Source organism: Anarhichas minor, unplaced genomic scaffold, assembly GCF_050575085.1.
Source record: "Anarhichas minor isolate MPS153535 unplaced genomic scaffold, ASM5057508v1 ptg000058l, whole genome shotgun sequence".
Lineage (NCBI taxonomy): Eukaryota > Metazoa > Chordata > Actinopteri > Perciformes > Anarhichadidae > Anarhichas > Anarhichas minor.
The window spans coordinates 2,072,433-2,085,000 of NW_027466504.1; the positions used below are offsets into that span (position 1 = coordinate 2,072,433).

The 12,568-nt window shown below is 39.8% G+C and overlaps 1 protein-coding gene and 1 pseudogene across 2 annotated transcripts in view; both read right to left on the bottom strand.

Annotated features, from left to right (window-relative positions):
- Positions 1-530: 530 nt before the first annotated feature.
- On the bottom strand, positions 531-3,859 carry LOC142932955 (uncharacterized; annotated as a pseudogene).
- A 2,488-nt stretch (positions 3,860-6,347) lies between these two features.
- tm9sf2 (transmembrane 9 superfamily member 2) overlaps positions 6,348-12,568 on the bottom strand; it is a 24,242-nt gene continuing 18,021 nt past the window's right edge. For both annotated transcript variants that reach the window (XM_076076809.1, XM_076076810.1), the window contains 7 exons: positions 11,507-11,626; positions 11,282-11,339; positions 11,005-11,164; positions 10,724-10,875; positions 9,831-9,942; positions 9,034-9,205; positions 6,348-7,999 (listed from right to left, as the gene is read on the bottom strand). In XM_076076809.1, coding sequence (XP_075932924.1) covers positions 7,932-7,999; positions 9,034-9,205; positions 9,831-9,942; positions 10,724-10,875; positions 11,005-11,164; positions 11,282-11,339; positions 11,507-11,626 — 842 coding nt within the window. In that variant the 3' untranslated portion in view covers positions 6,348-7,931. The remainder of the gene's footprint in view (positions 8,000-9,033; positions 9,206-9,830; positions 9,943-10,723; positions 10,876-11,004; positions 11,165-11,281; positions 11,340-11,506; positions 11,627-12,568) is intronic.

The following is a 12,568-nucleotide window of genomic DNA, read 5'->3' on the forward strand; positions in this document are numbered from 1 at the left end:
GTTTGAGGACAAGCACATGCCGTGGAAGCAGCCTCTCCACCGTCACTCGTATGTGCCCCCAGGGAGGCACCATGAACATATGGAACATTTTAAATGAACTTACTTTGACAAATACAGTAAAAAAAACAAAACAACCTATATACCAAGTTCCATCTGTGTCTCACTTGTAGTCTTCAAAAATGCCACACAAAGCAAGATGAAAGGCTTTCATACAAGTGCCTTTAGAATCTGTGATGCACAGCCAGGGTCTGAACATTTCCAGCTTTAATCGCACACATGCTATAGTTATGACCCCGTGCAGGACAGCTGGAAAAGGCTTGCTGACATGCAGGAGTTTAGAAGCAACTTCTCAGTGGTGGTACATGAAGAGCGTCTTTATGCCATTGGTGGAGATCAACACCAACCTAGACAGCGTTGCGATGTACAACCCAATATTCATATGTTCATCTCGGGTTTTAAAAACATCTTTAACTAGTAGTGAGGTGTTTGATGCAAAGGAAGCCAAAAATAGTTTTACAACAACATTTGTTTCATTTCTTTTATTTTGACATTTCAACAATCCTCCAAAATGTTTAAACTTTACATGAGAAATTTCTGAAAGGATGAACAGATTGAGACCAGACAAGATGCCTGAATAAAAAAACGTGGCATCTCATTTTATTCTAAAATCTACAATGTTGGAAAGATGAGGAACCCACTGAAGACACTTGTATGTATTTTTCCACCCTTCCACAGGATGACGTTGACGGTCTCTCCGACATTCAGCTCAAGGATTACCGTGTTGCTGGTGGTGTCAGTTATCTGAGCCGGTGAATTCCCAGGTGCTCACTTGGTAATTCCTGTTCTTCACCAGGATGGCTCCTGAATTGTGACCGTTGTAGCCGAAAGTCATGAATGAAAAGTGGTAAACGCCTTTCAGTCGAGCAGTGAAGATGCCTGTTGAAGAGGAGAATGCAATGACATCAATAAGTTATAAAAACATTTGTCCTTACTTGGTTCTCAATACATTTTTCTACTCAACGGAAACACAAATAACCATCATCTTCTCAGTTAGATGATAAGATCGATACCACTCTTATGTCTGCATGTTAAAAATGAAGATAAAGCCATGCAGCTGGTTAGCATAACGATTACAAACTGGGAGAAACAATTAGCCACCTTTATTCTAAAAGTAACAAAATCACCTACCAACACATCCGAAAGCTCGACGGACTTATAGGCAACTTGTGGAAAAGCTTCAGAGGCCGTGGAAGGAAGATTTTGCAATGTTCTGACCATATTACTAAACCAATGTTTCCCAGATGATACCCAATAATATGGAGGATGCATTCCATTTTATTAAAGATGCATACTTTCATATCTGTTAATCATTGGTCAGTCTTCTGAAGGTTATGCATCTAGAACATACCCATTTTACAGTTGTAAGCGAAGCCAACGTTTGTGAAGACTCTGTTATAGATGAGAATATTGTTGGTGCCGTTCGTGCCGGGTCCAGTGAACGATTATAGTTGCAGAAAAGGCCACCTTGGCATTGACTGAAGAAATAAATGCAAACATTGTTAAATTCAGTTGTGCGAGTTTGGCATCTTGAACCATTACTTACTATACTTTCCCTTACCTTCTGCTTTAAGGCGCATCACCTCTAATGAGAGTTCACTTTCTTCAGTTCCGAGTTCTGCAGGGAAAAAAAAAAAAAGTGGCAATGTTACTTTAAACATACAATTTTACATTCCACATTTATGAAAAGGCAAGCAGCTCAGTATCTCTTTTCAGGGTACAAGTTGCAAAGGTTTTGTTAAGGGATTGGACTATCTCGTCGCTCTTGAGATTGTCAATGTCAACCTTCTGCTGGTCCACTGCAGTTTTCCGCTGTTCATCAACATTCCTGAATCCATCAACTTCAGCCTTTTGATTATTCAATTTTGTGCTGAAAGCTCGAGTCATTATCAAAAGGACATTTTTGCAGTAAATTCATGAAAATATTTATTAAAAATTGGTTTTTTTTTAAGATAATACAGACTTTTAAAAACGTACCTCCGCTGTCATTTTGTATTTCCGTCAGGTTAGCTTCAAGTTGCGTGACATTCAGTAGGGCTTTGACTTTGACTTCAAGCTCCCGGGCCGTCGAGTTAAGGTGGGAGAGTTCCTTCTTGTGTAGAGTCAGCAGTTTCTGTGTGGCAATGAACGCAGCCCCATTCTGACTCCAGATTTTTAAGTTTCTCTTTTCTCTCCTTTAATTGCCTCTCAGTTGTATCAAGTATCTCCTCAATCTCACTGATGTTTCCCCCGACTCTCTCCCCGTGTTTGACCAGTTCTTCTCTCTTGAGGCTGGCAATGTCAACTTCCTGTTCCTCCAGCTTTGTCTTTGCATCTCTCAACTCCATCTCAGTTTGTGACACCATCCTTTCTAGGTCCTTTTGTGCGTTTGAAACGTTTGTCACTAACCTTTCAAGTGCACTAATGTTGCCGCTTGTAGAATCAAGCTGCAGTCTGGTCCTACCTTCCATAGCGTCAATCCTCTCTCGCAGCAGCATTTGGTTTTCTTCAAGTTTTGTCTGAACATCATTGAGGTGTAAAATGTTTTTGTAATTTGAGCAAAGAGTCAGCGTTTCTTGTCCTTGCTCTGGGTCACACCTCCGTCTGTGTGGGAGTTCTGAAGATGCCGCTCCAACAAAAGCCAAAAGAAAAACCACCATGGTGACCATCTTCAGAGATAAGTTAAGGTTCTTTACTTGACCAGTCTGCAAAGTTAGGATTCCTGTACCACTCTCGTGTGGCAACTCCTTTTTACCTTTTTTGAGGTGGGCGTGGCAAAGGGTCATCAGCAGAGTGGAAACACCTGAGCTCATCAGCAACACTGGCAATACATGGGCCCTTTGTGCCAGTGCACTCTTTTAAAAACCCTCTTTAGTCTCAGTAGGTCCTTGGCCAAATCCCAATGTCCCCCTAAATCCTCAAACCCTGAACCCTCAAGGACTTACTGACGTCACCTGGTAAGTGGTTGAGTGTAAGAGACTGTGAGGGGTTGAGATGGTGGAAATAGGAATGGGACAGCACTTTAGTGCAACATATCACGTTACCATGAAAACGACAAGAAATATGATGTATAATTGTGTGTATTTATTTTATACTTTGTACTCCCTGATTTGAACGTCTTCAGGCTCTTTCCTCACAAGATGAGAGGTAACTTCATATAATCTATTTACTCGTTTTTGTCAAAACAGCTTCAATGACAAAATCAAATATTTGATGAATAAATAAATAAATATCTTCTGATTTCATGTTTATTTTTTGTTCCATCTTTAACCCTTAATGTTTCTGAGTAAATGTAATATGACAGGCTGAACACACGTGATCCGTCCTCTTTGTTTACCTTTTTTTTTTTACGTCTCCATGCGGCCACTGGTTACCCCGTGTTTAACGTCACATTGCAATGATTTGTGGGTAATTCCCTTAGGCTAAGTCAGCATACCATGCTGATTTACGGAAAGGGTTCATGAAGGGCTCAAAATGTCTGCCAGAGAGCCCTCAAACACTAGATGATTTGACAGTGGGACAGCCCTAAACCCTCACGGACTTCGCGGGAGCGCGCCTCAAAGTCCGTGAGTCCATAAGGGGGGGACATTGGGATTTGGCCCTTGTCTCCTGCCTGAGACACTCATATGTTTTTTGGTTGACATCATGGTTTGTTTCGACGCTTATACAACATTACACACTTTCCACTCATGGACTCACCTGCACTGCTGAAATTACTGATTTCACATGCCGCTGTTAGTTTAAGCTTGCCATTTATGTTGCCTTTAAGTTAAGTTAATAATTTGCTTTGTGAGTCTCACTCGTCACTGTCGGTTTGTGATGAGGGTGCAACAAGAACTTTCTTACATTCTAGGGAATGTCCCTCACCACTTAAACCACCAAACCTCTCTCTTTGATTTTCTACCATGTGTAGACTTCTCTTACTATTCTGACATGTAATGTAACTCAATCCAAACTTGTGCTGGTTCACGCAACAGCCACGCAATGCAAAAAGGAAAACCATCTTTATGATTATTTTTCCAAGGTAAATGCAGATTCTATATAAAAATACCTGCCAACAAAATTAGCCCCTTTGAGCAAGAAATGGATAGGGGTCTGTGGTTTTCACATAATTATGTCATGCGGTGCTCAAACAAAGAAATCCCATTCTGAACCCCGTATAGTGCACTTTTAATGGAGGCCAATGCGCACGATTTGACAGAACAAGACTAGAGACGTAATGCAGCAGAGACATGCCTGAAAGAGATGATCCAAAACAATCAAGAGCAAAATCATTCATTCATTCATAATTGTGTGTAATAAAAAAGAAAGTGCACATAACACTTCAGTTAAATAATGATGTGATACAAACAGGCCAATAATCTAATAATACAGTGCAGTTTAGTCTGGATAATCCTGATGATCCTGAGGAGAGGTTGGGCCAGGCTGGCATACTGATGACCGGAGTCCGGTTCCCCCTCATGACCTTTCGAGAGGTCAGGGCCATTAACCTACGCATGGAGAGCTTCAGAAACAAAGAGGTGTAACTCTATGGTTCAGCACTCAAGGAATTTGGTTTCAGCCTTCCAGAAACCCAGGATCAGTGCCGGGTCCGACGTCCCAAAGACGCCCTGGTTGTGGTCGGGGGAGACCAGCTGAACCTAGACGTGGGACAGCGCATACCAAGCAGGGAACTGTGGCTTGCAAACTCCTTACGCAGTGGTATAGGTTTGGTGAAAAAGATTGAGTGGAGGAGGCTGGATGAGATACCAGACAAGCCAAATATCAGGCATGGAGTAGCAGCAATGGTGGGAAAGTTGTATGTATTTGGAGGATGTTACCACTACTGCAAGGATGACATGATGAAATCTGCCTACAGGTAAAAGGACACAACTGGTGCACAAATATCCTCTTCTCACTTTGAATAACCTAGATCAGGGGTCTCAAACTCATTTTCACTCTGGGCCACATCAGCATCACGGTTTCCCTCAAAGGGCCGGTTGTAAATGTAAGACTGTGTAAATGTAACTTCTCCTAACATATTGGTAAATAACTGTCTCTGCATTTGATCATTGTTTATTCAAGTGTAAAAATATATTTCAGCACGTTATAACTTAAATCCTTTTAATTTAGGGTTAAGAAACCCACATTACTCTATCAAACTATTAAAAAAAATATCAAAGCCAAATATCAAACAAGTTATTATAATAACTTTGTTCAATGCTTAAAATCCTTTCAAGGGTGCGTTTGCACAATCCCACGTGAAGTATTTCATGTGTTTTAAAGCCACGTTTAAAGTAGTCTTCAATGTACTCACAAACCATTTCCATTTCAAATGTACAGTAACCAGCCAAAGAGCTGCTTCTATGACTGTTGTGTTTAAGTATCTCATAATTTTGACTTTCTATCTCATAATTTCGACAATGGGAATCTTTTTATTATCAAGTCTAACTTTCAAATTTATTTATTTTTGCTGGCGAATTTGCGGGCCACATAAAATGACGTGGCGGGCCGGATTCGGCCCGCGGGCCTCGAGTTTGACACCCCTGCTTAGATAAAGCAAGGGGTGCTAGTCCTTCCTTTCTTTTCAACTGGATTATATTCAACAATTTCCCTCTGCACTGGCTTTCACTCTGGTTTGTTGTATTTAGATAGTCTTTGTGTTAATTTACCTTTTAGTTGTGTAAAATATACTTATTTTTAGTTACAACCTGTGCTGGGCTGTGACAATACCAAATCATCTGCACACTTTGACTCCTGCTGTGTCAGTATCAGTGACATAATCATTTTGTATGTGAGGATATATTACATAATTAAACTCACTGCTGTTGTGATATTTTGGTATGAAGCTGACATTATAAAAATTGACCACTGTTGAACAGCCTCTTAGCTTTTCAATATCTAAGTCCCGATTCTTAAAACGCCTCCATCTTAAATACCTTAAATTTGATTAAGTAGATAAACATAAAAAATAAATTAAAAAAAACTCAGACAAAAGTATAATCCAAGGTAATTCCAAACAAACGAGAATGAATGAATTAATCCATGCTTTTCTTTGGCTTCAGGAATATACAATGTCCAGTATGTATAACATAGTTACTTACAAAACACGTTTCAAACACCATGAAGGTAAAAAGGTCGAGGTAAAGCTTCTAATTCATGGCCTGCTTCACATCAAACAGTGCAGTTCTACAGAAAGCCAAGAACAAGAGCAAACCAACTAATGAAAATAAGCCTGACGGCATGAAGGACGTCCTGAAGGATGTGAGTTTGTCTCAGGTTGGTCAGCTCTAACAAGAATGACTCACACCAATTTCACACTGACAGCAAAGTGAAGAAATGTATTTATTCCTGGCTTGGTACCAAAGCAATAATGTGGCGTGTAATGTTGGGTTGTGAGGGACAATGACTGGTCCAATCATCGTGCCTCAATACCAAACGGGATGAAATTTCTGTCTGTTCCGTCCGTCTCTTAAACTTCACTAATGGCTCAGAATATACATTTGTTTTGTTTTTTACATTTGGTTACACATAGTTCTGAATTTGTTTTTTCAAAACTCTTCATTGAGCAAAACATCAGTTGATAACTTTTTATTGCTTTAACACAAAATGCATTAAAAATCAACATCTTTTTAAATTTCTCAAATTGGTTCACTCATACGCAACCTCCAAATCCGTGAATTTACAGTCCCCTTTGTGCATGCTCGCATACTGTTTGAAAAACAACTTTTCAAATTAGTCTATAATTTGCTACATTAACATCTAAAAAACAAACATACATAAATATTCATTTCATTCCTGAATTATGAAAGACTTGTGCCCGCTGAGGAAAGGGGTCAGAGCGGACATATGGTGTGACCTGGATGAGAACTTGTGCCCAAATACAGAAGGGTTCACTCAGACTGCTGTATATTCATATCTGAGGCTGTCCTAAGCATGCATGTGTAGTGAACACATTTGTTTTGTACTGCATCACTAGAATAACTTAAGTTTCAGAAAATAAAGCCAAGCATGTTGTTTAAGAGAACTGTGAGAAGTTTTTACAAAGTGAGCTCAGTATAGAGAAATCAATGTGACCAATTGTGAAAAAGTGAAACAAGACAGAACAGGAAGGCAGCAAGGTTCCAGAGACCCTTTTACAACATACGTCCCTCAATCCCTCAGTTTGCATTATTTGCAAGAACAAGTCATTGCTGGGAAACAGGACAGGGGGGTGTATCCTTGACGCAGCAAGACGTGTTGCCTTTAATAGAACAGAGGCCGGCACCAAAGTGAGACTGGACTTTGGCTTTCTGTCATCAGCAGGATTCATCAGTCACCCCCCCCCCCCCCCCCCCCCCACCCCACACCACACCTCAGAGAAATGAAAGCTGTTCCACTATAATTTGGAACAGCCCTATTGAGCCATTTTGGTGTTGAAATGTGGATGTAAATACATTTAGGGACACAGTGTGTTAGCCACAAAATGGTGACAAGTGCATGTTTCAACACAACAGCTCTGAAAAAACAGCTGTTAAGAAGCAAACGCTCACAGCTTTATTTGCCTGACTGCAATTTCCAAATACAGACACACTCTCTGCACAGTCCAGCTGTGGGTCACTGCACTGTGTGAAGGTGGTATGGTATGAACCGACTTTCTGTGTGTCAGATACTGAAAACAGGCTTGTTCAGATTATATGCAGATAGATACTCTATGTTCAAAATTACAACCCAGTCACATGCTCACACGCAAACGTTTTAGGCTCACAAAGAAAGAAAGTTGTCGTCTGTCGGAGGCACAGTTCTCTCTGCCTGAGGAAATGAGAAAGTAAAAGGTTCACATTGTAAAGTTCAGTCCAGTTTGATAGTGCTGAACGTTCCAGAGGTTTATGGGAGAAAACCAATTTCCAGTCAATAGTCTGTTGAGTTTGTATCCTTCAGTCCACTTTGACCACACTGTAGATCTTGGTAACAAACCAGAAACAGGCAAAGAAGCCGATTGCACCTGAGGATAGACAAGATATACTTTTTATTATATCACATCACGTTTTTCTTGACCAATGTATACACATGTGAGGATGAGAGGCAGTGGAGCTCCACCAATGAAGCAACATTCTTTAGCACTGCAACTCTCAACCTGTTGCAATGTCACGACATTACAAGACTGTTTAATATTACAGCGTTTCTTAGAACTCAGCCGACTTGATCCAAGGCTAGTCCAATGTATTTCTAATTTAGTCGTACTTATTTAAGCGATATGCATTCTTTTCTTTTCGTCAGTTTTATTAAGCCACGTGTAGGCATGTTGCTGTTTTATAAAATCCAGAATTGTAGAACTGGGCACATGTCCACTGCCACAGTGAGACAGACATTGATGTAGAACTGTTTGCATATGAACGTGGAGAAGCTCTTATAAAAGCCCACTGTACACTACCTGCTCAGCAAAAAAACAGCAGACAGAACATAGTGGAGCATCTAGCGGCTATAGAGTTCGTGGAGACCAAACCAGAGCTAAAGGAAGAGTGAATATTGGACTTGGGTTTGATGGATCATAGATAGATAGATAGATAGATAGATAGATAGAGATAGAGATATATATATAGACATTATATCTGATGAATATAAGTGGCAATCGAACACGTTAGTTTGATTGCCTCAGGTCATGTCACTGTTCTGTCAATTATGTTGGATGGCCCCATCACACATAGCGACACTGGAATTGAACCCGGTCACAACAGTTGTACACATTTTCAACTGTAAAAATGATTGAAGTCTGTGCAGATAGACAAGACTTGATGTCATCTGCCGCTGGATACCGTTTTACTGTAATATATCATCAATCTGTGAAGGACTAATGATCTAGAAATGGCACCTCCATCCTGACAGCACCCTCCACCCTCTAAACTGAGAGCTCTCCTTTTACCCCAATAATCTATTTTGTAGCTGTGTGCAGTAGAAAGATGACAGCCACGACAAAAAAAAAAATGGAAAAATACATCAACCATTATTCTTCCCTTCTTTTTCATATACTGTACGCACCTGTGAATAAGAAAAAAATGAGAGCCATAATCATGGTGTATCCAAAGTACAGGATGGTGCTGGCCAGTCCAGTGATTTGCAGCTTAGAGAAAAAGTAATGAATGGCGTAGACCAGGAAATAGACAGCAGTGAAGCCGCTAGTCAGGAAGGAACGCCACTGCCAATGGTAGTCCTGTGAAAATGAAAACAACAGCCAGAGTTGCGATGTAAGAGAGGAAACACTCCGTTTTGTAAATTGAGGCCCTGACTGAATGGGTTGAAAGAGTGAGTGCCGCCTGTTATACAGAGACTGGTTTCCAGAGCCATGAACCACCTGTCAATGCCTCCGAGTGTTAAATCAATCACAAGAACACAGAAGTCAGAACAAAATCAAATCTAAACCATAGAATAGGGGGCAGCATTCCACCTCTACTGGATTCATACAATCTAAATGAAACAAATTACTTGCAATGAATAATTTCATTCATATAAAAAAGCCAACTACTAACAAACAGCAGGGGAAGAATACATAAAGTTTAACCCAACTGCTGAAATGATGTGAGAGCCGGTCAAAATAACACTGCTATCTCATAATCTTCTCGTGTGGTGTCGGCCTAGAGTTAACTGAGCCATCTTTGTGTTGACTGTGGCAGCAACCAGGGCTGTACAGTCTGTGTATGTCTGGATAGTTTATTACTGGCCAAATAATAATAATAATACAAAAAAATGCTGATGTTGACATCTTCAATTCAAAAACGTCAGTTTTAATTTCATCTCTTTAACATAATATATGGTAATGCATTAATTGTGCTGTTTACCTCAGCACATAAATGGAAGTAGCAAAGCAGGATGGTGGCCTCAGAGCAGGTGATGACCAGGATGATGAAGACAAGGAAAAGGAAGCCAAACATGTAGTACATCTGATGGGACCTGGAGGAAAGGCAGAAATATGTCCTTAAATGGACTGCAGTAAAGACAACAGATCAAACATATCACTGTATGAAAATACATCAAATTGTTGGTTTGCCAACATATTTGGTGATAGATACAGTAGATGTTTTTAAAGACTATTTTCTTTTGGCATTTTTGCCTTTATTGGATTTTCTATGACATGCAACAAATGTCACCGGCTGGTTAGAATTTAACCCCTTGACATGTCATTAATGTCTAGATCTGCCAAATTAGATTATTCAATTGGGGTTATCATATACTCTGTCAACGTTGAAGTTGATGAAAAGTCAGGTACTTTCTCTTAATGAGCAACTTTTCAGTAATAGAAAAATACAGTTAATTAGGATAATATGTCCCACTATAATCTAAAAAACAAGTATGAACAATGTATTTATGCTCGAGACACTTCAGAAGTACAGTATGAAACAACTATTTTACAAAAAGGTTATACTTGATTGTATTCTGTTCCATTTGTCATAGACTTATTCTCCCAATCAAAATCAGCTTCTGATTAGGTGAGAAGTAAATCAATGGAGTTGCAGAATTGTGCTTCTTATTATATCTAGAAGGGCTAGTTGTAATACCCGTTAATGTGTTTCAGGCTTTCAGAGGTTGTGAGTCGCATCACCATTTCAGGATTCCCCACAGCTCTGACTAAAAACAACTGAACTGATTCTTAGCTTTTCCATACAAAAAGTTGTGTTTAGACTTTCTATGACTAATAACTTTCTATGACTAATAACTGTTTCTTTATTCTCACCAGATGGAGTTTAATATGAAGAACAGCTGAATAAATATACATCCAAAAGGCAGAATTCCTCCCATGATGATACCAGGGAAAGGCTTTGTGTAGAATGACTGCTCTGGGACTTGACGAGGAATCTGATTGGTCCGCACTGGGTGCTCAATACCCTTAAACAATCAGTCACAGTGTAGAAAGAGAAGAGAATTAAACATGGGTACACCCTGAAATAGTTACTCCAAAGAAAATGATGACAGAATGCATTACCTATAAATGGATGTACGTTTATATTTACTTACTGCCTTCTTGAAGCCAAAGTATGCTCCTATAAAGGTAAGAGGCACTGAGATACAGAACCAAAGAGCCAATATGGCCACCAGGGTTCCAAATGGCATGGCTGCTGAAGACCCTTCACCCCACAGGATCAAGTTCATCACAAAGAAATCTGCAAATACCACCCTGAGCAGAGACAGAGGGGATGGTAAATGAAGGAGTTAATGAGTGTTCCTCTCATGTAGTAACCTTCTACCCTGGTGTTGTGTCCATTATTATGTTCAGCGTTTGAGTCAGTCTTACCCAGGACAGAGAAAGGCTGTCAGCAGAACGTTGGTCTTCCACTTCTCTCCTCCAAAAGCTGTCAATTAACCAAACATAAAGACAAAGAAGAAAAGGATTTATAGAAATCAAATCAAACTGGATTAGGAAAATAATCGCTAGCTGCAGCCCTACCTGGAATCATTTTTCTGCGTATTCTCTTTTTCCGTCAACATAAAACACTTCCCTTTGTCCTCTCTCACTTACATTTGTAGAGGCGAGCAGCCACATATCCAGCAGGAGTTCCCAGAAGAACCCAGAGAACCACAGCACATGTCATCAGAGCCCCACGGTTCGCAGGAGAGAGGAACCCAAGACAGGCAAAGACTGGAGAATGGGGAGATTACATTTTTACATTTGGCGCTAGGAGAAGTAAGGCCCTACTGATACTGGATCGTTTAGGTTAAATATTGATAACATTTTCATGTAGACAAATCATTTCAAAAACATAGAACATCCACAGAACTATGAGAAAGGTGCAGAATATTAGCATTGTTTTCCCAACAAAAATATTATGATTGTATATAATAATGTTTACAATTTTGACGGTTCCAAAATGAATGTTTTGTATATCTCCGTGGAAGACATCTGACATTTGGTTCCCGATTCTTACAAGGCTAGTGAGCCAATAGTACAATGACGGCAGTATCACGTGGCATCTCTCTGTTGTCAGTGATCAAGCTGCCAGTTAGTGTGGAAAAAACTGATAAATGGCTAAGTTTGACAAAAAGCGCACCGCTTAATGCCAGTTCAGCTACAAAACGAGTCAGTCTCTGCCATGCCTGGCCTCACTGACACTGATGTCTGAATGTCTTGAATAAATACAGTTGTTTGAAGGAGATGTTTTCACAGCAATAAAAAATATATAATAAAAAGGGATTTGTGACCCGTTTAACTTCCTAACACTATCTCTAAGCAGTTTATAATACATCATGATACCTACTCATGCCAAGATTTATTTTGATCAATTTCCTAATCATTTGAATTGTGTGTTTTTCATGCAAATAACCACTATAGATGACTACAAAAGGATAACATTTAGCAGTTTTGACCATCTACACTGACTTCAGTGCGGTTGAAATGATTATTGGGATGGTGGTGAAAAAAAGTAGACTGGAGCCTTGTATACCAGCTGCTATAACAAAAAAACAAAAAAAACAACGGAAAACAAACAATCTGTATCAGCCGATATGGCTCATTAACGATCGGCAATTGCATCAGCAGCAAAATAACGTAATCCGGGCTTCTCCCTATTTTTCTCATGATCTG